Raw genomic sequence first — 27,350 nt, forward strand, 5'->3', positions numbered from 1 at the left:
TAAATTATTATGTATATATTTATCTGTTTCCACGTTACATCCTTACCCCACCCCCAACAATAAAATGTAAACTCGTTGAGGGAAGGGCTTGCTTCTCATTTTGTCTGTGTATAGCTCCTCCACACCCAGTACAATGCCTTGAACATAACAGGTACTTAATAATTAATGCTCGCTAGTTTGGATTGGATTGGTCTGGTTAGGCCAGGAGTGGTGCCTTACCTCCATTCCTTAAAAAATGTAACCTTAATCCCTAAGTACAAAATGCATTGAATTGGTGAACATTAGATCTACTATCTAATGACCTTGCAAAAATACCTCTGAAAGGCTTTGTGCAATTGTAGGTGATATGGCAGCCTATACATGTAGCACCAAGGGTTGAAAAGTGCTTTATGGGTCTTGGTTTTTATATAGGACAGAGGTCTATATAAGGCCTATGTATAGGAGAGGTAGTGTTCTATAGCAGATACACTCCAACTGCAGAGCTGGACTTGGGGTTACTAAGATCCAGATTTGAAAATCGTTATTCACTTCAGCACGACCTAAACGTCAACTATGATCAGATACTTATTTAATACCGGGTTTCCTCTCCTTATGTAGACACCACGGAAAGGGACATTTGAATTGAACATAAGTCAAGATTAGCCAAAGTAGCTTAGAATTTTTTTTTGGGGGGGGTGAGGCAATTGGGGTTAAGTGACTTGCCCAGGGTCATACAAGTAGCAAATGTCAAGTGTGTGACTGTCAGATTTGAACTCAGGTCCTCCTGACTCCAAGGCCAGAGCTCTATCCACTGTGCCACCTAGCTGCTCCTAGAATTTTTTTTTTAAAGACAAACAAAAAGAATAAAACAAAGTACTAACTATTTGTGCTGATAAGAGGCGTATTCTTGCCAGTTCCATGATTTCAGTGCTAACGCTGGCCTCTCCCATTTCCTTGTTACAGCTCGGACATTTGATCTTCTGCTCTGCATCTTCTGGTGTCAACTAATTGTAAAAATCAAATGTACTAACATAAATATAGAATTAGTATATACATCAAGTAATTAGCAAACAGCCTTTTTTTTCTAAAAAAGGATAGATAATGAAGATCATCTGATATCAAAGATACTATTTCCAGAACTAATCAGATTATCTAGATGTCCAAAATTCTCCAAATAGATAGGCAATGGCTTACTTTATAGATAGCTTATAGAGTTTGGTTTCAGGGAGCCTCCCTGTATTCTGAAGCCCTTGGATCTGGGTTATGATATTGATGGGGTGCTTTGGTGCTTGTACTCAGATCCCACTTCCAAGATCATATTTCTCCCCAGTCTCAAACATTATCTCTGACAATTTTCTCACCAGCTCAAAGACCATGTCTCTGGCAATAACTTGGAGTGGGCCCAATAGGGCAAACTATCTCACTATCTTTCCCTGTTTCAACAACAATTAGAATTAGAATTACTGCAGTTACATGAATGAACAAGACTATCTTCTATCAACAAAACTATCATGTACTGATTCCCACAGTTATTGTATACAATCCAGAAGTCAAGTTATAGACATCAACTCCTGAAGCTATCTTGTTACAGACATAATAAACTGAAAATACACCCCTACACCCCTTGGGAACCCTTTCTCTGGTTTCCCGTAGTGAATGACACCTGTGCCCAAGGTTATATGTTACCACCTGATTAGCATACTTGCCACATAATTCACTACTTTTCCTATATAAGCTTTAGCATCATTCCTGTTAGATGGCAAGCTCCCTAGGTATCTCTGCCCACCATATTAGCATTACAATAAATTTTTTGCCACCTGACTGGAAGACTGCTTGACTCCATGAATTCTTTCCAGACAACTCTGCCTTATATTTCGGTATTTTGGGGTTCCTACATCCCCAAACTGCAATAGTATCACCCAGGAATCCAAGGACCTTCTTCCCACTGCCAGGTTCCCTGAACTAAGGTTGAATTCACCATTGGTTTTGACTTACTTCTACTGGAGTGTGAATCACTGCTTAAGGATTATGGGGGTCATCTTTGGAACACTTTTTCATCTGATACCCTTTCTTCAGCTAACACCAGGAACATGAGATAATTTCATCCCGTTCCATTACAGTAGATTCATGGGGGATGCGGTTAGGTAATATAATGGCAAGTATTATGACAGCATTCTCCATAGCACCTGATATAGCAGATTGGAATGGAAAGACCTCTTGCTCCTTAAATAGGGGCCTAAAACTCCAGTGGGGGGGGCAAGTCAGAACCAATGTTCTTCCTATTATGCTATTAATAATAATATCAATAATGATAATAACTAGCATTTATATAGTATATTACAAATATTATTTCATTTGATCCTCACAACCACCCTAAGAAGTAGGAACGCATTCTATATTTGCTGATTAATTAATATCTATAGAGTTCTTCCCCCCCCAGTATTGTGCTAAACGTTAGAGAACCATTGTAACTTGTCTACTTATCCTAAAGATCAAGAATCATGAATCTGTACTCATTTCATGAATTGTATTTACTTGAGGTTAATCACATCATACTCTGTAGGGAAGATAAAGTAGGTTAATTGCTTACCTTATATGGATTTTGAAATGTGATTTTTTTGTCAACCAAATTCCAATCTGCATTGGCAAGATCTCTGTCAAATCTTAAAGCAGAGGCTGCAATCTTGGTTATTTCTTGAAAATGTTGAACTGTGTAATAGAGTGACTTGCGTTTTGTTAATGTAATATCACGGATACCTATCAAACAAAGAATGAATCTTTAAATTGTGGAAGGCTTGGCTTCCCTACGTAGATTTATATAACTTCCACTCATTCAGCTTTTAATGTCTTGATAAGAAATATGAACAGAAATGAAAACAGAGACTCAAATCAGCCAGTTTTATGGTGGGAGCAACTTAGAAATAAAAATGTTTTTGCTTCCATACTTTCTTTCGTTTGGAAGAATGAAAATCAGGGTGAGAACACTTGTGAACAAAAATAGCCATACTCCCTTGTTTTCAGTAAGAGTTCCATGCAGAATACAGAATTGTTGTCAGACAGAATAAAAGCTTTCTAACTCCCCGTTGTTTCAATTCCCTTCACTTCAACCTAAGCTCTGGTCAAACAAAGACAAAAGTGAAACAGTTCCTCCCTCAAGGAGCTTATATTCTACTGGGAGGAGGCAAGATGTCCATATATGTCTATACAGATTCTCTCTCTCTCTCCTCACACACACATACATATACATGTATATGTGTGTATATGTATATATTGTGGAACTATATGTATATATACATACATATATACATATATAAAAGTTTTGAGAGGGAAGGAACTAGTAACTTGGGTAGGGAGATTGGAAAAGGTCACATATGGAAGGCAATACTTGAACTGAGCCTTTAAAGAAACCAGAGATTCCAAGTGGTGGAGGTGAGGAGGTAGAGCATTCCCGGCATGGGGGACAGCCAATGAAAAGGTACAGAGAAGGAAAACAAGATGGCATGTATACAGAACAGCAAGGAAGTCAATATGATTGAACTTTAGAGGGAATGGAAGAAAGTGACGTGTAAGACTGGAAAGGTAAGACGGGGGAAGGTTGTGATGAAATTTGAATGTTAAGCAGAGGAATTCATATCCTAGAGGTAATGAAGAGCCACTGGAGTTTATTTAGTGTGTGGGGTAGGGGGATGGGGCATGGAGGGGCTATGACATGGTCAGAAACCCCCCCCCCCTTTAAGAAAACCTCTTTGGTGATTTTGTGGAAGATGGATGGGTAATTCAATATCTATATCCAACCCTAACCTCTTGCCAAAATCCCAGAACTAGATTGTCAATGCCCTACTGGATATCTCTACCTAGATGTTCAGTTAGCACCTCAAACTCAACATGTGTAAAATGGGATTTATTACCTTCTTCCCTCCTCAACCTGCCCCCTTTCTAAACATTTCTGTTTCTCCTAAGGGCCTTGCCATTCTTCCCCTTGCCCAAGTAAGTAACCTCTGTGTCATCCTACTCTTCCTTCTCTCATATCTCCCCCACATCCTATCATTTGCCCAGGCATCCTTAAGATCTTTAACCTCATTTATGACCCATCTCAAGTGCCACCTCATCACTTGGAAGGCCATCTCCATCCTAGCTTTTTCCCCAACACAATTTTCAATACTCTCTCCCTCCTCAAAAATCTTCATTTTACTAATCTTCCATGTATCTTTCCCATAAAGAATAAGCCTCTTTAGGACAGTAATTTTTTTTTCATTTTTATTCCTGTATCACATGACTTGTACATAATATTTGTTGAATTGAATTGAATGGTTGCTTCAAAATAGTCAAAGCGAAAAAAGAAAAGACCCCAGTTCAAACTCTGCCTTAGATACTTAATAGTTTGTGACGCAGGGTGAGGCATTTAACTCCTTGTGGCCGAGGTTTCCTCATCTGTAAAATGAGGTGGTTGAATTCAAACACACTTATGATCTCTTCCAGGTCTACATCTATGATTCTAAGTTTATGACTGATATACCACATATTACCTTTTTTTCACATTTGGTTTTCATTTTCTCATTAGTATACTTTTGTATACTAGTATGTTGTGCCATTATTGCCTTTTGAACTCTTCTAGTCTCAGTAGCTATACATGGACTTCCTGTACAGAAGTTTTATTTTGTTTGTTTTGACTGACTGACTACCTTTTATAAGCCAAAGTAATTGAGCCATTTGAAAACCCATAAAATAGGCCAGGAAAGATAAAGGAGTCAGGACAAATAGCTTAATTGACCCTGATGTTAATTATCCATATTTCCCAGTTTGTTCCAATTTCTACTTCTGCCTGCATAGAATTATATTGATTTGGCATGTAACTTATTTGGGTTCATGATGATAAATTTTTAGCTTAATTAGCAGAAGCCATTTTGAGATGAATGCTACCTAGAATCTTGGTCCAGCCTTTTCATTGATCTGCTGTGTGGTCTTGGGCAACTCATTTAATTTCTCTGGGACCTGGATTTCCTCATCGGTAAAATTAATAGGTTGTATTAGATGGACACCATTTACCATCTCTTTTCTTAGATTCTCTGCATATTTTTTGTCTTCACAATATAAATACGGCTTACCTAAGTGGATAACTGCTCGAGGTAATGTGATTGAATTCATCAACAAAGTAATTAAACATACTGTCACTCCATGAAGTAATATCTACAATAGAAAAACAAAACAAGAAATCTCTGGCAATTCATATATTATGTCATTACCAATGTAAAATTAATACCACTCTTAGCTATATTAATAATGCTGTGTACAAGTAGCTGATTCAACTTTAGTGTATAGGCAATTTTCTTTAAAACTGTATGTGGTAGTAGCATATGGTTGCCCTGCTATTCCTTTCGTTCCTCCCCAAACCGTCTCTTTGCGTCTTTGAGTGCTGTGCATTTACGTCACAAAGATCACCTGACCCGGGGAAAGAACAGATCGTGGCAGAGAAGCCCCACGAGGCCCGATTGCCCTGTGAATTCTCTTTTCCTGCTTCTTTTTGTGCTCTCCAGAAGAAAGCATTGTATACCTTTAGTTCTACTTCTTCCTCGCCTCCATTTCTTATACTTCATGATAAAACTCCTTGCAGAGATTAGGTAGAAACATGAGCTAAAGACTTCTCCATCTCAACCTAGATGACATTGTTATTTTAAAAAGGCCAGTTTAGAAAATACTAGACATTATGAATAATCCCCTTTTCCAATGGCCAGACCATAAAAAAGGTGAATGACCCAATGGGAAGCTAGAATAGCAAGTATTTAAAAGTTTACCATCATGTGGTATAGGGCAAAAAGGACTAGACAAGGAGTCAAGAGATCTGAATTTTGCCATAAATAGTCTCTATAACCTTAGACAAATCAGTTTCCCATTTTGGCACTAATAAAAGTATTGGACCCAACGGGACTCTTCCAACTGTGAAATTGTTTGTCTATAGTTTGAGCTAAGCAGAATTAAATAAAGATTGGAAAGACAAATTTATTTCAAAGAGGCAAAAGGAACTATGAAGGATGACTGATACAAAAGCTTTCATTGAACCAATTCTGTTTCCTGGCTATGACAATTTCTAATGGTCACAATGATTAGGTCTTCAGTACATATTATTCTGTGGTTAAGGATCTGTTGGTTTATTCAGATACCAACAGCAGAAATGTAATATCAGACTGTATATGGTGAAGTAGAATCATGGAATTAAAGAGTAAGGAAGTAAGAGGTAACTCAAAGATCATCTGGTGAAACTGTTCATTAATCTTCTTTAAAATATCACCTACAAGTAGTCATCCAACCTTCACTTTGTTGAGTCTTTGAGGTGTGTTTGACTCTTGATGACCCTATTTGGAGTAATCTTGGCAAAGATACTGGAATGGTTTGACATTTCCTTCTCCAGCTCATTTTACAGGTGAGGAAACTGAGGCCAATAGGGTTAAGTGGCTTGCCCAGGGTCACACAGCTAGTAAGTATTTGAGGCCAGATCTGAATTGAGGCCTTCCTGACTCTAGGCCTGGCTCTTTATCCACTGCTCCACATAACTGTTCTAACCTTCACTTAAAGATTACCAAATGGTTAATCTGCAATCTCTTAAGGCAGTCCATTCTACTTCTGGGGAGCTTTTTCACAAGAAGGACCAGCCATATCAAGGATTTTTTAAAATTCTCTTTGGCAATTTTATTATCATGTTACTATAATTTTGCCCATCTGTGTAAATGAACTTTATATACAAATAATTTTTGGCAAATATCATATTTTACTTTAAAATAAAAATTTTTGTCTTACTACCTCTAATATGTATAAGTAGATTGCATCAATTGATGCAGTTTGATTCTTCAAGGTATTCTTAAATTTTAGTCCTTCTAGTTAATTGTTAAGGTTTTTCTTACTTACATCACAATATTTTTAAGGATTTGTGTTCCTGATAGAGCATATTTGCTCTATCAGTGCAGAGTGCTACCTATCCATATATATACATATATATATATATACACATATACATATATATATGTGTGTGTGTATGTATGTATATATATATATTTATTCATTTATTTATTTATTTATTTATTTAGCCCTGAGTAATTCTTGTCCATGTACTGGATACCTTCTTTTAGACCCTTGCATAGACTCAGGCTAACCATTAAATTTTTTTTAATTTTAAAAAATGTAATTGTCTCAGTTCTTTTTCAGATCACCCACTTCCTGGAAGATCTCTTATGCTATTTTTTGCAGGTAAGTCATTTCTGGAAATAGGCTGCAGCTTACTTATGTGCTCCACTGACTTTTGCAACTTTGAGTCTTCAAAGATTATGGCATTGCAGAATTTGCAGCCCAATGTTACGGTATCAGCAGGAAGATATTATTGTTTAAAAGATTTGTGTGTGTGTGTGTGTGTGTGTGTGTGTGTGTGTGTGAGAGAGAGAGAGAGAGAGAGAGAGAGAGACAGACAGACAGACAGACAGACAGACAGAGGCAGACAGAGAGAGATTGAGAGGAGAATGTCAGCAGCCCGCATCCTTAAAAGTGCTTCATTATGACTAAGCATCAGTGTAATTGTGGGAAAGTCACATAACCTTCTGAAGTGGAGTATTCTGGGAAGATGGCAGAGTAGCTCAGAAAACTTTCAGCTTTCCAAATTTCCTCCACATGCACAAAGACAGAATGTTACCTCAGAGTGAACACAGAGCAACAGAAATGAACAGCAGTCAGGATAAAGCAGTGGTCTTCTTAACAACTTCAGAAAACCCTAGGAAATATTGGACCTCCAGGGGCTGAAGTGCGAACACCTCCAGGCTGACTCTGCAGAATCAACAAACTGCAAGCCCTGGGGGCAGCTGGGGTGGGAGGCAGTGTCAGCCTCAGGAACTTTCACCTCGCAGACAGTGTGTGGTGGTCAGAAGGCTGAGGAGGAGAAGATTGAAGGATCTTCTGCTGTTGAGGGACACCAAGCACAGTTGTGTTGACCTGATGCAGTCCTTGGCTGTGGCTGTTGGGGAGAAGGAGCTAACATGTGCCTGGTGAGAGTGGTAGCAGAGGGGTGGGGACCCTGCTGGGTGTGGGCACTTGCAGGAGAGCAGAGTCCCTGGTTTCAGCTCCAGGGCAGAGAAGACAGCTGTGGTTTTGCCACCACTGGAAGGACCACATGAAGCAAGAGCTTTTACAGGGCAGTGTGGCTGGGACCCTTAGCCATGGCTTAGAGGTAGAGAAGGTTGGGCTCCAGGACAGAGTTCAGAAAATAACAGTAAGAAGGACTTGAGACTTGGGGCATCATCTCACCCCCCTTCACAACTAGCACTTGATTATAATATTAGCTACTAAAAACAAAATAAAAATAAAAAAGAGTAAACAAAGGAGAAAGAACCCAACCATAGATAGCTACTATGAGTGTAGAAAAGATCTGGGTTCATATTCACAGGAAGACAGTGGGGCTAAAAAAACTATTCCTTTTTCAATGAGAAATGTCAAATGGTCACAATTCCAAAAGGAGAACTTTAAAAGGACTTTAAAAATAAAATAAGAATGATTGAGGAAAAAATAAGAGCAATCCAAGAAAATCAAGAAAATTATGAAAAGAAAGTCAATTAAATGGAAACAGAGAATCAAAAACTTGAGAAAGAAAATTATTCCTTGAAAACTAGAATTGGGCAAAGGGAAGTTAATGGTATCATAAGACACCAAGAAATAATAAAACCAAATCAAAAAGAATGAAAAAATAAAAGAAAATGTGAAACATCTCATCAGAAAAACAACTGATCTGGAGAACAGATCAAGGAGAGACAATATAAGAGTAGTCAGACTACCTAAAGGTTATGATAAAAAAAAAGAATCTTGATAACACATTACAAGAAATTATCAAGGAAAATCATCCTGAAGTTCTAGAACAAAAAGGCAAAGCAGAAATAGAAAAAAAAATCCACTGATCACCACCTGAAAGAGATCCCAGGAGGAAAACTTACAGGAATATAATAGCCAAGTTTCAAAGTTCCTAGGTTAAGGAGAAAATATTGCAAGCAATAAGAAAAAGTATTAAATATCATGCAGCTACAATAAGGATTATGTAAGACCTGGCAGCTGCTACATTGAAGAACTCTAGGTCTCAGAGTACTATATTTCGTAGAGCAAATGAGCTGGAGTTATGACCAAAGGTAACTTACCTAGCAAAGTTGATTATAATCCTGAATGGAAAAAAAAACACATTTAACAAACTGAAGGACTTTCAGGTATTTGTGACAAAACCAGCAGAACTTAATGCAAAATTGAACATATAAGATCCAGGAAAAATATAAAGTAGACTTCAAAGGTCAATTATAAGGGACTCAATAAGGTTTACCTCTTGTATGTAAAAATGTTATCAGTATTCTTATGACTGTCATCATTATTTGGTGATTGCCTTTTTTTTTTTTTGCTAGGCAATGGGGTTAAGTGACTTGCCCAGAGTCACACAGCTAGTAAGTGTTATGTGTATGAGGCCAGATTTGAACTCAGGTTCTCCTGAATCCAGGGCTGGTGCTCTATCCACTGTGCCACCTAGCTGCCCCTATTTGGGTAGTTTGAGAGAAAAGTTTGGAATGAGCTGTGTATGCTTGGGTGAGTCTAAAAAAATAAAACCGTGTAGGGATAGATAAAAAGGAGTAATTATATCATACAAATGAGACATGAAAGGAAGAAGCAAGTGGGGGGTGGGGCAGGGTGGGTAGTACCAGCACCTTACTCTTTCATTGGAAATGGGATAAAGAGGGAACAACACATATCTAGAAGGGTATAAAAGTCTTTTAAAATTTGAAAGAAGAGGGCAAGGATAAGAGAGTGACTCTTAGAGGAGTAGGTAGGTTAAGGTATAGGAAGGTAAGGTAGTAGGTAGAAATAAATTAGAAGAGTGAGAAAGGATGGGGTTAATAGGGCAAGAAGGGTAGAGAGGAAAAATAGGAAGGAGAGAAATACATAACATGTAATTATAGCTTAGAATGTGAATGAGATGAATTTACTCATAAGACAAAAATGAATAAAAGATTAAAAATTTGAATTAAGCAATTCGTTGCTTTCAAGAAACACAATAAAAATTGAAGATACACACAAAGATAAAATAAAGGGATGGAGTAGAATTAATTATGTAAAAAAAAGGAGAGTAGTAATCATGATCTTAGACAAAATTAAAGCTAAAATAGATTTAATTAAAAGATAAAAATAAGGAAACTACACCACATATCATCAATATTATTCAATAGTGTTTTAGATCATTTAGACAGAATAAAAAACCTAAGCATATGCCTGCCAAAAAAAAAAAATGAAAAAAAAGACACATGAACTACATGAACATAAACACTTTTTATACAAATAAAGTCAGATTTAAATAGTTGGAGTAATATTTATTGCTCAATATAATAATAAATCACAATTTTACCAAACTATTCTACTTATTCAATGTCATCCCAATTAAATTACTTTAAAACTATTTTACTGAGTTAGAAAAAAATAATAACCAAGTTCATTTGGAAGAACAAAAGGTCAAGAATTTCAAAGACACTAGGGGAAAAAGATGTAAAGAAAAGAGATTCAGCAGTATCAGACTTTAAACTATACTAGAGGCAAGAGCATTATTGAAATATAAAATGGATAATTTTGATTATTTTAAATTAAAACTTTCTTGTATAAATAAAATTTATGCAGGAAAGAATAAAAGGAAAGCAAAAAATTGGGGGAGGGGGGAACTTTCATAAACAATTTCTCAGATAGGATGTGATTGTGTTGGAATACTGCTGTTGTATGGGAAATGATGAGCTGATAGACTTAGAAAAACATGGAAAGACTTGGCAAGGAAGGAAGATGCTATCCACCTCCAGAGAAAGAGATGACAAGTGGAAATATGTACAGTGCAGTCTTACATATGTGTGTGTATGTATGTATGTAGGTATGTTTATAGGTTTCTATGTATTTGTATACATTCTCTCTGTGTATACACACACGTGTGTGTGTGTGTGTGTGTGTTTGTGTGTGTGTGTATACACATTTAATTGTAGCCTTCTCAAGGACAGGAAGGGAGAGAGGGAGAAAAAAAATAAAAAGTACACAGCAGATAACAAAAGAAAACCTAGAAGGATGCAAAGAAAAGCTGGGTAACTTTAAACAAAAATGATTATTATTTTTTTTTATTATTTGTTAATTTTTGTTATTTATTAAACAGGTTTTCTTGAAATGAAAATTTGTTGTTTTATATTGAATCCTCTCTTATGTTCTACTGTATACATAGAAATGTATTTTTCCTTTTTTCATTTTGTATTTAAGTTTAAAATGAATAAAATATATATATATGTACATACATATGTATATATATATATATATGTATTTATAATATATCTCTGAGAATGATACATATAAGTAGGCATACATATAATATTGTGTTTAGAAAGAGGTCTCAAATTCTATTCCAATGGCAACATAGAGAAGAGTAGCCCCTGGATTCTCAAAAGCTATGCCAGTGCACAGTGAGGTCTGGAAGGTATTATCAAGCTAGAAAATCTTTGACTTGCATTTCTGGTGATGGGCAGGATGCCTACCATCTTAATATCAGCCTAGCTACATCTGGAGCTCATTACCAAACCACTGGTCACCAGGTGATTGTTTTCGTTCATAGCATCTACTAAAAACGGAGATGGGAATTGTAGTCAGTGGAAGGAGCACTCATGCTGATAAAATTATAGATCTTTTAAAGGAGAGAATATTCCCCTAACTTCTAAGTTTAATAATACTGTTATCAAGCCTTTACAAATTTAAGAGTTAAGTCTCCTTTAGTCATTGATTTCTAATGATCTAGTTACTTTATCAAGTGATTACTTGAGAAATTGCAATTGGATGATAATAAAACTTATACTTTAGAAGGTTCATTATTAAATCTGAAATGCTTTTCTATTGTTATCCCATGTTTGATAGTATTCCTCCGAAGTTTTTTTTTTAATATTTTCCCTGAGATTCTAGATGTTTTGCCCCCTCTAATAAATTATTTTATCTGATATTATGAAGCAGCTGCTTATAATTCGATTGATAATAGCACTGCCTATAAATTGGCCCAACCATAAATAATGGACATCCTTTTGTTGATTAAGGTCATGTTTTATGTCTATAAAAAGTGTATTTGTGTAAGTCTTGAGTATATGCAAGATTGATTTGAAAAGTCGTCAGAACTGGTATTCTTACCTTGGCATATGGGAATGCCCCTTTAGCTTTAATAGGGAAGTTGGTGCCTTTTCCCCTTTCTTCATAGCCTTTATCTGAACCATTTTTTTCTGTATGTAGATAAGTGCTATTGATCTACTTCTCCGAAATATAGGTAGGTGATATTCAGCAGAAGGATGGCATGAGATAGTGGGTGAATATCCAGCCTCAGAGTTAGGAAAACCTGAGTTCAAATCCTGTCTCTGAAACACATTGGCTGTATGTTTCTGGACTAGTCAATTAATCTCTTGGTATCCTTAGGCAACTCTCTGAGATTATAAATTATAGAGAAGTTTCTTCTTCTCATTGGTAGTAGGGCAAGTTTCCAAAGAAGTTCTCTTCACCAATGAAAGCATAGATTTACACCACGCATGCACATACGCGTGCACAGACACATACCTGACTCCTCTGATGCTTCATGGAATATCGAGGTGATGTTGGGCCCTTGGAGGTTAAGCCAGAATGTAAGCATTAGTAGGTCCTACCCACAGTGAAAAACCTTTGATCACTGGTCCGGTGATGGACAATGTGTCTTTTGTCTAAGGACTAGACTAGTTGAGTTCAGAGAGGTATATCATAATAAAATTTCTTGGTCACAATAAAGACCTATAAAACCAACTACCAAGATCTAGAGAGGTTGTAACTGGTATTGGTGGAGGAATGGCAACAGTGATAAAATCAAGGATCCTTGAAATATTGAAATAAGATGAAACAAAGGTTTTTAAAAAGTCCCAAAAGAAAATTGCAATTTTCTTTACCTGAGATTTTTCCCTTTGTGATCCAATGGAATTATCAGTGTAAGAAAGTATAAGAGCCATGTTTATGTTAAGTAGCCCCCTCATTTCACTCCAGACAATTGTAAATGCCCAGCGCCAGGTAAATCCATAGCCAAGACGAGATAAAATAGGGCTCAGTATCAGAAAGACCAGAATTCTGAAAGAGTTAAGAAACATCACTTCTTGTAATTATGAGGTCCATTGTATTCAATGAGAATTGTCATCTCTCAGAAGAATGTTCTCCTGCTCAGGAAGGCAAATCATTCTGAGGAATTAGCTGTTACTACTGAAAGATAATAAGCCAAGACAATGGTATAGACAGGGATCAGCTCTGAGCAGCAGCTCAGGACCCTAGTCAGGACTGCTCAGCTATGATTGGTAGGCTGACTGTGCTCTTGAAATCTGATCTTGAAACTCAGGGTACCTTGATTGATCATTTCAGGAGGAACTTCACCTTTGAAGTGTCTAGTAATTGATCCTATTTTTTGTGGCTTGAGGGTTCTGTGTCCTTTGGCTATCCCTACAGTCACTGACCCAGGTCAGGTCATGGAATCCTAGATCATAGAAAAATAGAGATGGATTGGTCAACTGGTTCAAACTCTTGTTTTACAAAGGAGGAAACACAGACTTAGTGGTAACTTTTTCACAATGTTGTCTTCTGCATAGCCTAGAAAGTGGGGTTCCCTTGTTGGGATCCTGTTATTTTGTATGTTTTATTGGGGAAAAGAGGGACTTAACACCAACTGATTTAAAGCAAAATGGGTCACTAAGTTGGTTAGTAGCCTAGAATGAAAGTTAGCTCATAGGCTATTCACTTCCTAGACTCCCATTCATCAATAAAGACAATAGAATAAAGAATGCAATTTTTTTTGGGGGGCAATTGAGGTTAAGTGACTTGCCCAGAGTCACACAGCTAGCAAGTGTTAAGTGTTTGGTCTGAGGACGGATTTGAACTCAGGTTCTCCTGACTTCAGGGCTGGTACTCTATCCACTGTGCCACCTAGCTGCCCCAACAATGCAATTTTTGATGTGATCAGTGTGGGATGTTTTGCTTAGCTATTTTTGTGACATAGGAATTTCTTTTTTTCTTTCTCTCTCTTGCCTTTCTTTTGTTTCTTTCTCTTTTTCCTTCTTTTCTCTGCCTCTCTCTAAGTGTCTAAGGCCAGATTTGAACCCAGGAATAAAAGTCTTCAGACCTGGCACTCTGTGCCACCTAGCTGCCTTTAATAAATGTTAATTGGTTGATTTATAAATTCATACTTCATGTTTCCACTGGGTTGGAATAAATTTCATATTTTACATAATCCTAACTTCTAATAGTGTGAATTCAAATATACGTGAGCTCTTCTGAGGATTCCCTATTTATACTAATCTGAACTTTACTGTATAAAAGAGAGATGAAACTGTAATTGCTCATTAGTTATAATCATTCATACCTGATGACAATCAGTGTGAAGTAGAGGTGCACTGTGTAATATATATCCGAGAATGATACATATAAGTAGGCATATGCAGGAATCAACATTCCAACAAGGGTAAATACCATCAGAGAAGCAAAAAATCTGACAGTTTTCCAGAATCTGTGTTTTCAAGAAAAGCATATATTTAAAAATTAAAAATAATTCTAATATGTTAACAATTTTACATACAATTTGAATCAGTATCACTTGTTTCTAGCTCAACTTGAAAAAAATATTAACACTAATCTGTAGGACTTATCAGGACTGAAATATAGCAGCGTTGGATTCACCATGGCCTCTGTAGGTGTCTGACTCTCACGAAAGCAAGGTCTAAAACTTTTGTTATTGTATCTGGCAGCTATTACACAAGAGTCTGACATCTCATGTTATGGTTCCATATTGCCATTTGATTTTGTGATGGTATAAGGATTTAAGGTCTCTTCAACCTAGAGGGGAGTAAATTGCATTATTTCCCAATTCCAGATTCTGCTTTGGAACTAGCAGCCCCTAACAACTACACGCAACCAAGTTTGCATACATCCCTGTTAAAAGGGAGCTGTAGGGCTGAAACTATTTCATAAGAAGAAATGTTTGCCTATGTTCTTGGTCCTGTATTTCCTTTTGGAGATGCCCTGTCACTGCGGCATAGAGGTTGCTTCCAGTTCATCAAGAATATTTCTTTGAATATAACATACTCAACATTCTAAATAAATTCTAAAATAAATTCTAAAATAAAAATTCTAGAATAAATTCTAAAAAACATTAAAAAGGAAATGTTTGGCTTACAATTGTGTTTAAAAAGAATAATGAATCTAAAAGATAACCAGAAGAACACTCAGTAGCAAATATCCTAACAGTTGGTCCTTATTCAGGATCATTTCCAGCGAGATTTTACTCATCCAGTAAACGGGGTTAACTGCCTCATTTCATGGCCAAACAGCACTGTCTTTCTTTTACATAAGGATTGAAAAGCTATGATGGTCAAGTCTAGGGGTGGGGAACCTGCAGCCTCAAGGCCACACGCAGCCCTCTAGGTTGTGAATTGCGGCCTTTTGACTGAGTCCAAGTTTTACAGAACAAATCCTTTTATTAAGGGGATTTGCTCTGCAAAGTTTGGATTCAGTCAAAGGGCCACCACACTTGAAGACCTAGAGGGCCACATGTGGCCTTGAGGCTGCAGGTTCCCCACCCCTGGTCAAGTCTTCTTTCTTTCAATTACTTTCTTTTTGGCCAAATTATGACAGTTCTACAGAATCACAATGACCTCGGTGTTCAGTTCAACATTTTACTTTGCAAGGGTTGGCAAACTAACATCCTGACAGCCACCTATTTTGTACCACTCCTAGCTAAGAAAGGTTTTTACATTAAAAAAAAATCCTTTTATTGTATTTAAAAATGTAAAAACATTTTTAGCTCCCAGGCTTCACAAAAATAGGTAGAGGGTCAGATCTGGCCCTCACATTTACTTTGCTGAACACTGGCAAACTACTTCTCTTACACAATTCAGAGTTATAGCTTTGTGAAACTATATGAAGACATGGCTACTCACTTGAAAAGGAACAGATCGAATCCTGGTTTAAAGCTTGAAGAATTTAAAAGTAGAGCTGACACAGACAAAGAAATAATTCCAGACATTCCACTCCATTCAGCTATTTGAAAAAGTAAACAAAAGTGTTAATGTATCATTGATAATATATATTAATATCACTGATGATCTAGAACTGCCTCTACACCAGAGTACAGTTATCCCTTCCAATGGGGTGCTTGGGTGCTTGTGTTTGGGTGCTTGTTCTTGGACCCCAATTTCTCCCTAGCCTCAGAAATGCTATCCCTGACAGTTTCTCCCCAGCCCAAGGACGCTGTGCCTAGCAATTACTCATGAGTGGGCCCCAGCAAGACCCTTATCTCTCCCCCTGGTGCAGCTACAAACAGCCTCTGAAGGAATTATTAGTTTGAACTGGCTTTGTACTGTGTCATAAAGATATTCTTACTCACTGGACTATCTATACTATCGCCCTACCTCATTATCTACATCCTGGACTCCTCATTATCTGTATCCTAGACCTAAGACGTATGTATGCATACTCCCTACATCTATCTTGTCAAACAAGACATTGATTGGTGGCAGACTGGACAACTCTTAGTTACCCCTGAACTCTAGTTAACTTAGTGACATAGCAGGCCTAAAACCACACCTCCATGTGGCCTCCCTTGTGGGCTTTTCCCAGTGAACTATGGGTAAAATGCCTATGCAGTAGGTACAAGAAGTGCATGTTCTTTTAAGAACTGACCACTCCTTAACCACTCCCTAATCCCACCCTGAATCACCTAGTTAGCATATTTGACACATGTTTTATTGTATTTTATCCTATATAAACTTTAACTGTACCCCTTGAGATCGAAGCTTCCTTGGGATTCTTGCCCACTGAAAAGCATAACAATAAATCTTTGCCACCTTGACTTAAAGAATGCTTGAGTCTGTGAATTCATTCCAGACCACCAAGTTCTGTACTTCGGTCTTTGAGGGGTCTCAACCTCTCAGACCGCAACACTTCCACACTGCAGGGGTTAGGGGCATGGCACCCCTGCAATCAATCTGGAAAATCCATGCAAAATTTTTTGGCTCTCCCTTCATACCAGAGAAGAAGTCTGAATTTTTTCTTTTTCTTTTGTGGGGTGTTTATAGTACCTCATTGTAAAATTTGAGTTAAGTATTTGGTCATGGGCTCTGTGTCATCTATTGGCTTCTGAGTATTGTCTGCACCTTCCTCAAACTCCCAAAAATTCCCATTTAATTTCTTGTGCTGACCCATGCTATATCAAAACTATGATGGGGAAGGTCATGATGTGGAAGGGATAACTGTAATCACCTTGGATGACTTAATAGCATGATGACCTTATGGAGCTACTAACTACTACTAACTACCTATTGAATACCTTGAACTGGATGTTATGTAGATACCTTAAATTCAACATGACTGTAAAAGAACTCATTACCTTTCCCCCTAAAGCTTTTCCCAACTTCTCTATTTCTGTCAATCCCATTCACTCGCATTCCTAACCTTAGTGTCATCCTCAACCCCTCATTCTCTTTCACTGCCCCTCCCCAACTTATCTGTTGCCAAGTCCCATCAATTTTATATTCACAAAATCTCTCCAATATGCCTCCTTCCCTCCACTAACATTGCCACCACCCTGGTGCAGACCCTTATCACCTTATGGGTACAGTACTGTCATAGCCTTCTTTTCTCAAGTCTCTCCCCGCACTAATCCATCCAACACTTAGTTACCAAAATGATCTTCCTAAAGTGCAGATGTGATTAGAATTTAAACTATATTATAAGGTGAGAGCATTGTTGAAGTGTAAAATGGATAATTGTGATATTTTAAAATTTCTTGTATAAATAAAACCTATACTGCCAAGAATAGAGAGAATGCCGAAAATTGAGAAAAACTTTCATAGACAATTTCTCAGACAGAATGTAATTGGGTTGGAATATTGCTGTACAGTGTAAGAAATGATGAGCTGGTTGCTTTAGAAAAACGTGGAAAGACTTGAACTTTATGAAGGAAGATGCTGTCCACCTTCCGAGAAACAGATGACAAGTGGAAATTGTAAATAAGCATAGTACAGTCTTGCAAATATGTGTATGAGTATATGCGTGTATCTATGTTTATGTTTATAGATATCTATGTATATGTATACATACACGTGCATACATGTGCTCAATTGTGCTTCAATGTGCTTAATTGCAACCTTCTTTGGGGAGGGAAGGAAAAAACTAAAAAGTACACAGAACAGAAGAAAAGAAAACCAAAAGGAAGCAGAGCTGGACAGCTTTGAAAACAATGTGTGTAGTATTTATTATTTAGGTTTTCTTGAAACGGAAATTTATTATTTTGTATTGAATCCTCTCTTATGTTCCGTTGTGTACACAGCAATTTTTTTTCTTATTTTGGATTTAAGTTAAAAATAAACTTAAAAACTTACAAAAATAGATAAATAAAATGCATATCTGACAGTGTCTGTCCTCTGCTCAATAAACTGAAGTGGTTCGCTGTTACTTTTCCAATCTAATATAAAATCTTCTGTTTGGCTTTTAAAGCCTTTAACAACTTGGTCCATTCTTACCTTTGCTGTCTTCTCACACCTTTCTTCCCTCCACATGCTCTATGATCCAGCAATGCTGTCTTTCTTTCTTTCTTTCTTTCTTTCTTTCTTTCTTTCTTTCTTTCTTTCTTTCTTTCTTTCTTTCATGTTTTTGTTTGTTTGTTTTGGCTAGGCAATGGGGTTAAGTGACCTGCCCAGGGTCACACAGCTAGTAAGTGTCAAGTGTCTGAGGCTGGATTTGAACTCAGGTCCTCCTAACTCCAAGGCTGCTGGCCTTCTTTCTGTTGCTCATACAAGCAGACTCCATTTCCCACAGCCATGCCTTTTCCCTAGCTTTCTTCATCTCAGTCTCCTGTCTACCCTGACTTCCTTCAAGTCCCAGCTAAAATCCTACCTTCTACAGGAAAACTTTTTCCAGTTTCCCTCCTCCCCCTCCACCCCACAAGGCAAGTGCCTTCCCTCAGAAACTACCTCCCAATTACCATGCATATATTTTGCACACAACTGATTGCATGTCCTCTCTTAAAATAATGTTAACTCCTCGAGGGTAGGAATTTCGATTTTGTCTTTCTTTGTATCTCTAGTAGTTAGCACTCTGTGTGGTAAGTATAAGGGCTTAATGAATGCTTATTGACTGATTGGACTTGAATTTCAGATAGATAGTGCAGTGATTATAAGGGTACTTGGGAAATTCTCCAAGTCACCAGGGTTACACCAGGTTTTCAAATACGTGCTCCACATTTGTACTGGGTAATGTGGGTCCAACCCAATGGGAAGCTGTGGTCACTTATGGGCAACTCTGCTACAGATCAGAGTTGCTAACACCCCCTGGAAATGGGTGCTAATTATTATCCTCACTTTAAATTTGAAGAAATTGAGGCAAACAGAATTTAAGTGATTTGCTGAGGGTAACACAGTTAGTAAACATCTGAAGCTGGATTTGAACTTGTCTTCCTGATTCCAGGCCCAGTGGTCTATTCATAGCATTATCTAGCTTCCCTGAAAAATGATTACTATTTCTGAATAATTCAATTAAAACAAATCTGATTGAACACCTATTAAATGCCAACTACGTGCAGAGCAGGGGGCTAGATGCTGAGAGACTAGCAAAGTTTAGATAAGATGTGATTCCTTCCCTCATAAAGCTAGCAGAATAAAGCCTATGACTAGCAGAATAAAGGGTCCATGAATAAGTTTTTCACTTACCCACATAAAAGTTGATGTATATTAATGAAAAGCTAAGCATTCCTTCACTGACATCATCACTAAATATATTCCTGAGCGAAAACTTGAAAATTTTGTAGTTTACAAATCCAAAAGCAATACTTCCGAGAAATTTTTTCATAATTTCATTAATAATATTAATACCTGCAGGAAATTGGAATAAGGGAATTGGAAAGTTTAAATATCTGTTCCCAAATGTGAATCTCATCCTGAGTCCACCCATTTCCTATCTGGAAATTACTTTTGGATGAGAAGAAAGAAGCATTAATAAAAACAATTCTGGCATAATGTGATAAATCAGCAATATCGCATCATGACTAATAAGGTAATTTTGCTGCATGCTGTTAATGGTATTTTAAAAAATTACCATTGTCCTCACAGTATAAACATGAATACTTCTATAGTCATAGGCTAGACACTTGAGAAACTCTTATCCTAAAGTGATTCAGGAGTGGAGCCAGGCAAGAAGATAAAGGAGCATTTAAAAAAAAAAGCCAGGAGAGTGTGACATCTCAGAATTCATAAATTCAACTCAATTCGAGAGCACCCACTTCGTGAAATGCATTATGTTGGGCAATAAGTATACAAAAAATGAAACACTAAAAAAAAAATGAAACAAGACATAGTCTCTACTCTTGAGGAGCTTACAATCTAGTAGAATTCAAAGGAATAAAGACTAGCAAGAAGGAAGGAAGAAGAGAATAAAATATTAAAAAGATGTCAGAGAAGATAAATATTGAAAAGTACTGCTAGATATGATGATAAGGAAGTTTTGGAGGCCTTTTGAGAGGGCGAGGTGTCTGTGACTGCAGAGGAGAGTGTTAGATCCAATTTCTTAGGGACAACCACTTTCCCTAATAAATTTAAACTGCTCAGAATGCCTCAGTGTCCTTGTTGTTGCCGATTATAATTTTGGAGTCACTGGGAGTTTTCAAGAGATATTGATTGCAAAAGTGAAATCAATAGGTCTTGGCAACAGATTGGATATGGTGGTGGGGAGAGGTGGAGAAAAGAGATAATGAGGAATTAAGGATGACAAGTTGCAAGCCTAGGAGTTGGAGGAAAGAAAGGAGAAAATAATAGGTTCTTACTTAATGTTGTAGAAAGGTTCTCATAATATCTGTCAGCAACTTCTAAGGTGATCCTGAAGGTATTATCAGCTAAAGCAGCCATCAGCATGCATTCTCCTTTAATTAAGTGTGTGAGGCCCTTTGAAAGACCTGTGAAGAAAAGAAATTGGTTTTCAAAGTGGTATTAAGTGAAGAGATACATATTTATCAGTAAACTGCAGTCTAACTGCCACTTGTATGGCACATTTATCTTTGTCTGCTTCCTAGCCACGCTGACCCACCTCAACAAAAAGTCATTTCAAGAGAACTTGATCAGTCACAGGAAAAGCAAATGAAGGCCTACAAATACACTAAGGCTAGTTCTGCATTCTTAATTCAATTGACTTATGGTTGCTTATGGTTTCCATAAAAACTGCAACCTTAAAATGATCATATCCTGAAATGATACCATGTTTAAAAGCAAAGAAATGTTTGCATGGAGCAACCATAGCAATACATAGTAATAACTGGATTAAGAATCCTAGAATCATACTCTCAGGCCTGATTGACATAGTGCAATGTTTCCATTACATTTTTCCATCAGACTAGGAGTCCAAAGACCTGGGTTTGAATCCTGAGCCTGCCACTGAATAAATGAATGATTCTGTACTAATCCCTTAATTTTTCTGATTTTTAATTTTCTAATTATTAATGTTCCTTAGTTTCCTTGACCATAAAATGGGAAGAAATAAACTTGCCCTACGTGCTTTACAGAATTTACAGAATAAAAGTGAGGCTCATATAATATAGAATGCTTTGTAAGCCATGATGCACTATTCAAAAATGCAACAATTATTATTATTAAATGGTTGTCTAAAGCAGATGTGCCAAGCAGAAAGTTTTTGAAAATTGATCTCTTTATTTTTTGGGAAGGCAATTGGGGTTAAGTGACTTGCTCAGAGTTACACAGAGAGTGTGTGTTATGTGTCTGAGGTAGGATTTGAACCCAGGTCCTTCTGACTCCAGAGCCAGTACTCTATCCACTGTGCCACCTAGCTGCCCCAAAATTGATCTCTTTAGCCAAAAGACCTTTCCAGAATAGTCTAAGCTTTCAACTCCAACTCAAAACTGGCCTGAAAAAGTTACAACCCAACCCAGTAACCCTGACACCTCCCCTCCCCACCCTACACTCAGAATATCAATAACAATTTCAGTAGCCCAGGGAATTTAAATGCAACCTAGGAGAATCTAGATGGGCAAGGAAGGAGAAAAATGTGACCTACCAAGATTCCTTATGGAACTTGCAGTCAGCATGGGATCCGTACAAACAAGGATGATTGCAAATAATACCCGGGAAGTGTTTCCCAAAGCTAACTTATTTACAGCCCTCAGATACCAGTCAACTAAGGCATAATTCAGGAAAAAGCCAGGGACCGTAAGAATGAATATCTGTGGAGACATTTCATAAGACAAAGAACTCAGACCATCTGTATTGCCTTATGTTTCACCCTTATAGAAGTAGATACACAGGGAAACAGAATGACAGTGCAGCATAGAGAGCTAGCCTCTGAGTCAAGGAAGACCTGGCTTAAAATCCTGCTGCTGACACACACTGGCTGTGTGGTCCTAGATAAATCACTTAACTTTTCAGTACCTTCAGGTGACTCTAAGACTCCAGTTACAGAGCAGGTGCCTATTAGCATTGGTAGAGGGAGTTTCCTCATTGGGAATTCTCTGTAACTATGAAATTTATTATTTTCCTAGAAAAAGCATTAAAAGATAAACATGACACTTAATATTTGCAAATATAAAAAGATACATCATGTTGAGAGAAAGGGGAGAAGAGACAGAAAGTAGACGGGCAAAGAAAGTAATAACAAATGAAAACAACTGATATTTTTATAGCAATTTAAGGACAAAGGGTCTTTACGTCCATTGAAGATGGGAAAGGAAAGCAAGAGATGAAACTCAAATCGTATCCTTCCCAGCCTGTAACCTTCAAAATGCTTTGCTCAGGCTGCCTTTTCCTCTGCTCATGGAAGCTATTTGTAGATGGAGTGTTTAGATAGATTTTTAGATAGACGAGGGTTTTTTTAAAGAAAAAATAATTTAGAATAATGAAACAAACAATAGTGCCAGCAGGAACCCAGTAATAAAATAACTAGAAACCTTCTTTGTGGCTTTTCTGATACATGTTGACTTGTACACAACAGAATACAATTAAATCAAACAAACCTTGAAATGTGTTTTAAGGGGAAAAAACAGAGCTGTTTGTGAGTCAATGATGAAACAATCTTATTAAAATTTTAGAGAGCTTATCAGAAAGGGCTATTAGGACAAATCCCTGTCCTTCAGATCCAGAGACACATGAAGCAGGTGAATTGAAAATAAATCACAGGCTTTTGGGGGAATTATAACTTTTCAAAATGAATACCCATGTAGAGCAACTCTGATCTCTATCATAACTTGGGCCAAAATCAGTTCCATGTCCCTCCGCTTAAAATCATGTGACTTTAGTGCCTGAGGTTATGGGAGGAAAAGCTGCTTTTACCCAATAAAGCCCAATGATCCTGATGGGGTGCTTGGGTGTTTGTACTTGGACCCCAATTCCATGACCATGTTTTTCCCTAGCCTCAGAAACACTATCTCCCCAGCCTGAGGACACTGTGCCTAGCAATTACTCATGAGTGGGTCCCAACAAGACCCTTACCTCTCCCCCTGGTGCAGTTACAAACAGCACTTGAAGGAATTATTAGTTTGAACTGGCTTTGCACTGGGTCATAAAGACATTCTTACCCATTGGACTATCTATACTACCACCCTATCTCATTATCTACATCCTGGACTCCTCATTATCTGTATTCTAGACCTAAGACATATGTATACTCCCTACATCTATCTTGTCAAACAAGACATTGACTGCTAGCAGACTGGACAACTCTCAGTTACCCCTGAACTCTACTTAACTTAGTGATATATCAGGCCTAAAACCACACCTCCATGTGACCCCTCTTGTGGGCTTTTCCTAGTCAACTCTGGATAGAACTACTGCCTGAGCAGTAGGTACAAAAAGTGCATGTTCCTTTAACCACTCCCTGATCCCACCCTGCATCATCTAGTTAGCATATTTGACACATTTTATTATATTTTATCCTATGTAAACTTTAACTGTACCACTCTAAGGTCGCAGGTTCCTTAAGAATCCTTACCAGCTGAAAAGCGTAACAATAAACTTTTTGCCAACTTGACTTAAAGAATGCTTGAGAATGTGAATTCATTCCAGACAACCCTGTCCTGTACTCCAGTCTTTGAGGGGTCTCAGCCAATCAGACTGCAACAATCTTACTCAGGAAGAGCAAGGAAGAGAGACAGCCTAGAAGTGCCAATCTCTGTGATATAAAGAAAAAGTGAAAAAAAGTCCCACAAAGATTCTACATTAAGTTCTTCCCTGACACATACTGTCTCTGTGATCCTGGTCAACTGTCCAAGACTGTCTCTAAGATAGTAGTCACAGAGTTGGCCTCAGACTCAAGAATCAGTCAATCAACAAACATTAACTAAGCATGTGCTATGTGCCTACACTGTGCACTATGCCAAGAGTTGGTGCTACAAATCAAAAAGAAAGTCCCTCACCTTCAAGGAGCTTACAATCTAAAGAAAGAAGATAACACATAAAAGGAGGCTGAAAAGCTGATTGGGAGGGAGGAAGGTACCCTAAATGATGAAGATGAAGTCACAACGAAGTCCAGTTGAGAGGAAGGGAAAGTAGCATGATAGGAAAGGAAAAGATGGCTGGCCTGGGGGATCTTTTCTTAAATGGAGGATGGAGGAGGAGTTCTTTATTGTTCCCTCAAGCCCTCCCATCAGAGAGACAGAGCCAAGTTTGCTTGGCTTAGGCATATCATTTTGTTTTGTACTTGAATCTGTGTAAAGATGTACGTTTCTTCTATTGGAGAGAAAACTCCTATCAAAACCCTCTGCTCTGCAACTTAAGAGTCTTGGATAGTTGACTAGGATCACAGAGACAGTATGTGTCAGAGAGAGAACTTCATGTAGGTACATCTTTCTGGGACTTTTTTTCACTTTTTCTTTATATCATAGAGATTGGCACAGTGTAGGCACATAGTACATGCTTAGTTAATGTTAATTGATTTACTGATTCCTGAGTCTGAGACCAACTCTCTAAATATTATTTTAGAAAGAGAAAAAACAAAGGTATAAATATATCAAGATAAAGATACAGATAAGAATATATCTCCATCTCTATTCCTATCTGCTCCTCCTGAATCACTGTCTTGTTCATGGTGGAAGGGCTTGCATAACTCAATGAAACTATCAGCTATGCAGTGCAGGATTACCCAAGAAGGACAGGTTATATTGGAGAGTTCTGACAAAAAGTGATCCACTGGAAAATGAAATGGCAAATCACTCTAGTATCTTTGCCAAGCAACCCCATGGGCAGTATTAAAATGATAAAAGATATGACACTGGAAGATGAGCCTCTCAGGTCAGAACACATTACAGGGTAAGAGCACAGGACAACTACAAATAGCTCCCAAAAGAATGAAGGTGCTGGGCCAAAGCTGAAAGGAAGCTCAGCTGCAGATCTGTCTAGTGATGAAAGGAAAGTCTGATGCTGTAAAGATCAATATTGCCTAGGAACTTGGGATGTAAGATCTACGAACCAAGGTAAGCTGGATGTGGTCAAACAGGAGACGGAAAGACCAAATATCAACCTATTGGGTGTCAGTGAACTTAAATGGATGAGAATGAATGAATTAAATTCAGGTGGTCATTATATATACTACTGTGAGCAAAAATCCCTTCAAAGAAATGGAGCAGCCCTCATGATCAATTAAAGAGTGAGAAAAGCAGTATTGGATTTAATTTCAAAAATGACAGAACTTTATCTGTTCAAATCCAAGGCAAACCATTCAGTAATACAGTAATACATCAATAATATAAGTCTATGCTCCAACCATTGATGCTGAAGAGGCCAAAGTTGCTCAGTTCTGTAAAGACCTAAAACATCTCCTAGAAATAACGTCACAAAGAGGTGTCACATCTATCATAGGGAATTGAAATGCTAAAGTAGAAAATCAAAAGATAATTGGAATAACAGGTAGGTTTGGCCTTAGAGTACAACATACTGAGAAGCAGAGACGTTACCTTGCCAACAAAGGTCCGTGCAGTCAAAGCTATGGCTTTTCCAGTAGTAATGTATTGTATGACTGTGAGAATTGGACTATGAGGAAAGCTGAGCACTGCAGAATCAATGTTTTTGAACTGCAGTGCTGGAAAAGACTTTTGAGAAACCCTTGGACAGCAAGGAGATCAAATCAGTCAATACTTAAAGAAACTATTTCAGACTATTGATTGGAAGAACAAATATGAAAGCTGAAGTTTAAATACTTTGAGAATGAGAATGAGAATACAGCACTCATTGCAAAAGACCGTGATGTTGGGAAAGATTGAAGATAAAAAGAGAAAGTGATGGCAAAGGATGAGTGGGATAAATAGTGTCATGGAGGCAATGAACATGAGCTTGGACAGACTTTGGGAAATAGTGGAGTAGAAAAGGGCCTGGTGTGCTATGGTCCATGAAGATCAGACACAACCAAACAACAAAATTCCTATCTATCTAGATATCTCCATCTATATAAATAGGTAGGTAGGTAGGTAGGTAGGTAGGTAGGTAGGTAGATGGGTAAGTAAATGGATAAATATGTAAGTATACAAACAGACAGACAGACAGGTAGATAGATGGATAGATAGATAATTTGTTTCTCCAAATAAAATGCAAGCTCTTTGATGAATAGGACTGTTTCATTTTCATTTTTATTTTCTCAGTTTTTAGCACAGTGACTGACACAGAGTAGGAACTTCATAATTGCTTGTTGATTGACTGAATAACAAAGTTAAGCACAGAACAGTAAGTGATTATACTGAATCAGGTAACGAAACTTAAAAAGTACAAAATAATACTTCAAATCCCTGACAGCTTCAATGCTTTCAGTTGATAGGAACTTGTAGCATAGAATTGAGAGGGTTTTGATAAGGTTTCTACTTCCCTTTCCATGCTGTGTGACTGATGTGGAGAATCCAACCACACACCAAGGTTGGAGAGGGGAAAGGCAGCTTACTACCAAGAGGGTAAGAAAAGCTGCCTCTACCTCACATCCATATGGTGCATATTTACCAGGCTCCATTAATCAAACAATCTGGGAGACTAGAAAGATGATGGTACCCTCAATAGAAATAGGGAAGTGGAAAAAATGGGTGGTTTGTGGGGAAAAGTTGTGTTCTGTTTGGGGAATTATGAATTTAGAATACTTACGAGACATCCAAGTGGAGATTTCAAGAAGACAGATGGAGATTTGGAGAGATTTGGAATTGGTACATGAAAAAGAGGTGAGTAATTGATATATAGATTTGAGAGCCACATTTATAGAGATTACCAAAAGAAATGGTAGAAAGAGAAGAGCATAGGGTCCAAGATAGAGCCCTGGAGTACACTTAAGAAAAGAGGGTGGGA

General features: G+C 37.6%; 1 protein-coding gene across 1 annotated transcript in view; it reads right to left on the reverse strand.

Annotated features, from left to right (window-relative positions):
- SLC9C1 (solute carrier family 9 member C1) overlaps positions 1-27,350 on the reverse strand; it is a 78,261-nt gene that overhangs the window by 35,803 nt on the left and 15,108 nt on the right. Inside the window, exons 6-14 of the mRNA XM_078146070.1 lie at positions 22,099-22,264; positions 20,858-20,986; positions 19,749-19,910; positions 15,981-16,080; positions 14,408-14,551; positions 12,954-13,128; positions 5,085-5,166; positions 2,570-2,736; positions 861-983 (exon numbers count right to left, since the gene is read on the reverse strand). Coding sequence (XP_078002196.1) covers positions 861-983; positions 2,570-2,736; positions 5,085-5,166; positions 12,954-13,128; positions 14,408-14,551; positions 15,981-16,080; positions 19,749-19,910; positions 20,858-20,986; positions 22,099-22,264 — 1,248 coding nt within the window. The remainder of the gene's footprint in view (positions 1-860; positions 984-2,569; positions 2,737-5,084; positions 5,167-12,953; positions 13,129-14,407; positions 14,552-15,980; positions 16,081-19,748; positions 19,911-20,857; positions 20,987-22,098; positions 22,265-27,350) is intronic.

The sequence above is a fragment of the Phascolarctos cinereus genome, unplaced genomic scaffold, assembly GCF_003287225.1.
Source record: "Phascolarctos cinereus isolate Bilbo 61053 unplaced genomic scaffold, phaCin_HiC Scaffold_726;HRSCAF=1367, whole genome shotgun sequence".
Taxonomy (NCBI): domain Eukaryota; kingdom Metazoa; phylum Chordata; class Mammalia; order Diprotodontia; family Phascolarctidae; genus Phascolarctos; species Phascolarctos cinereus.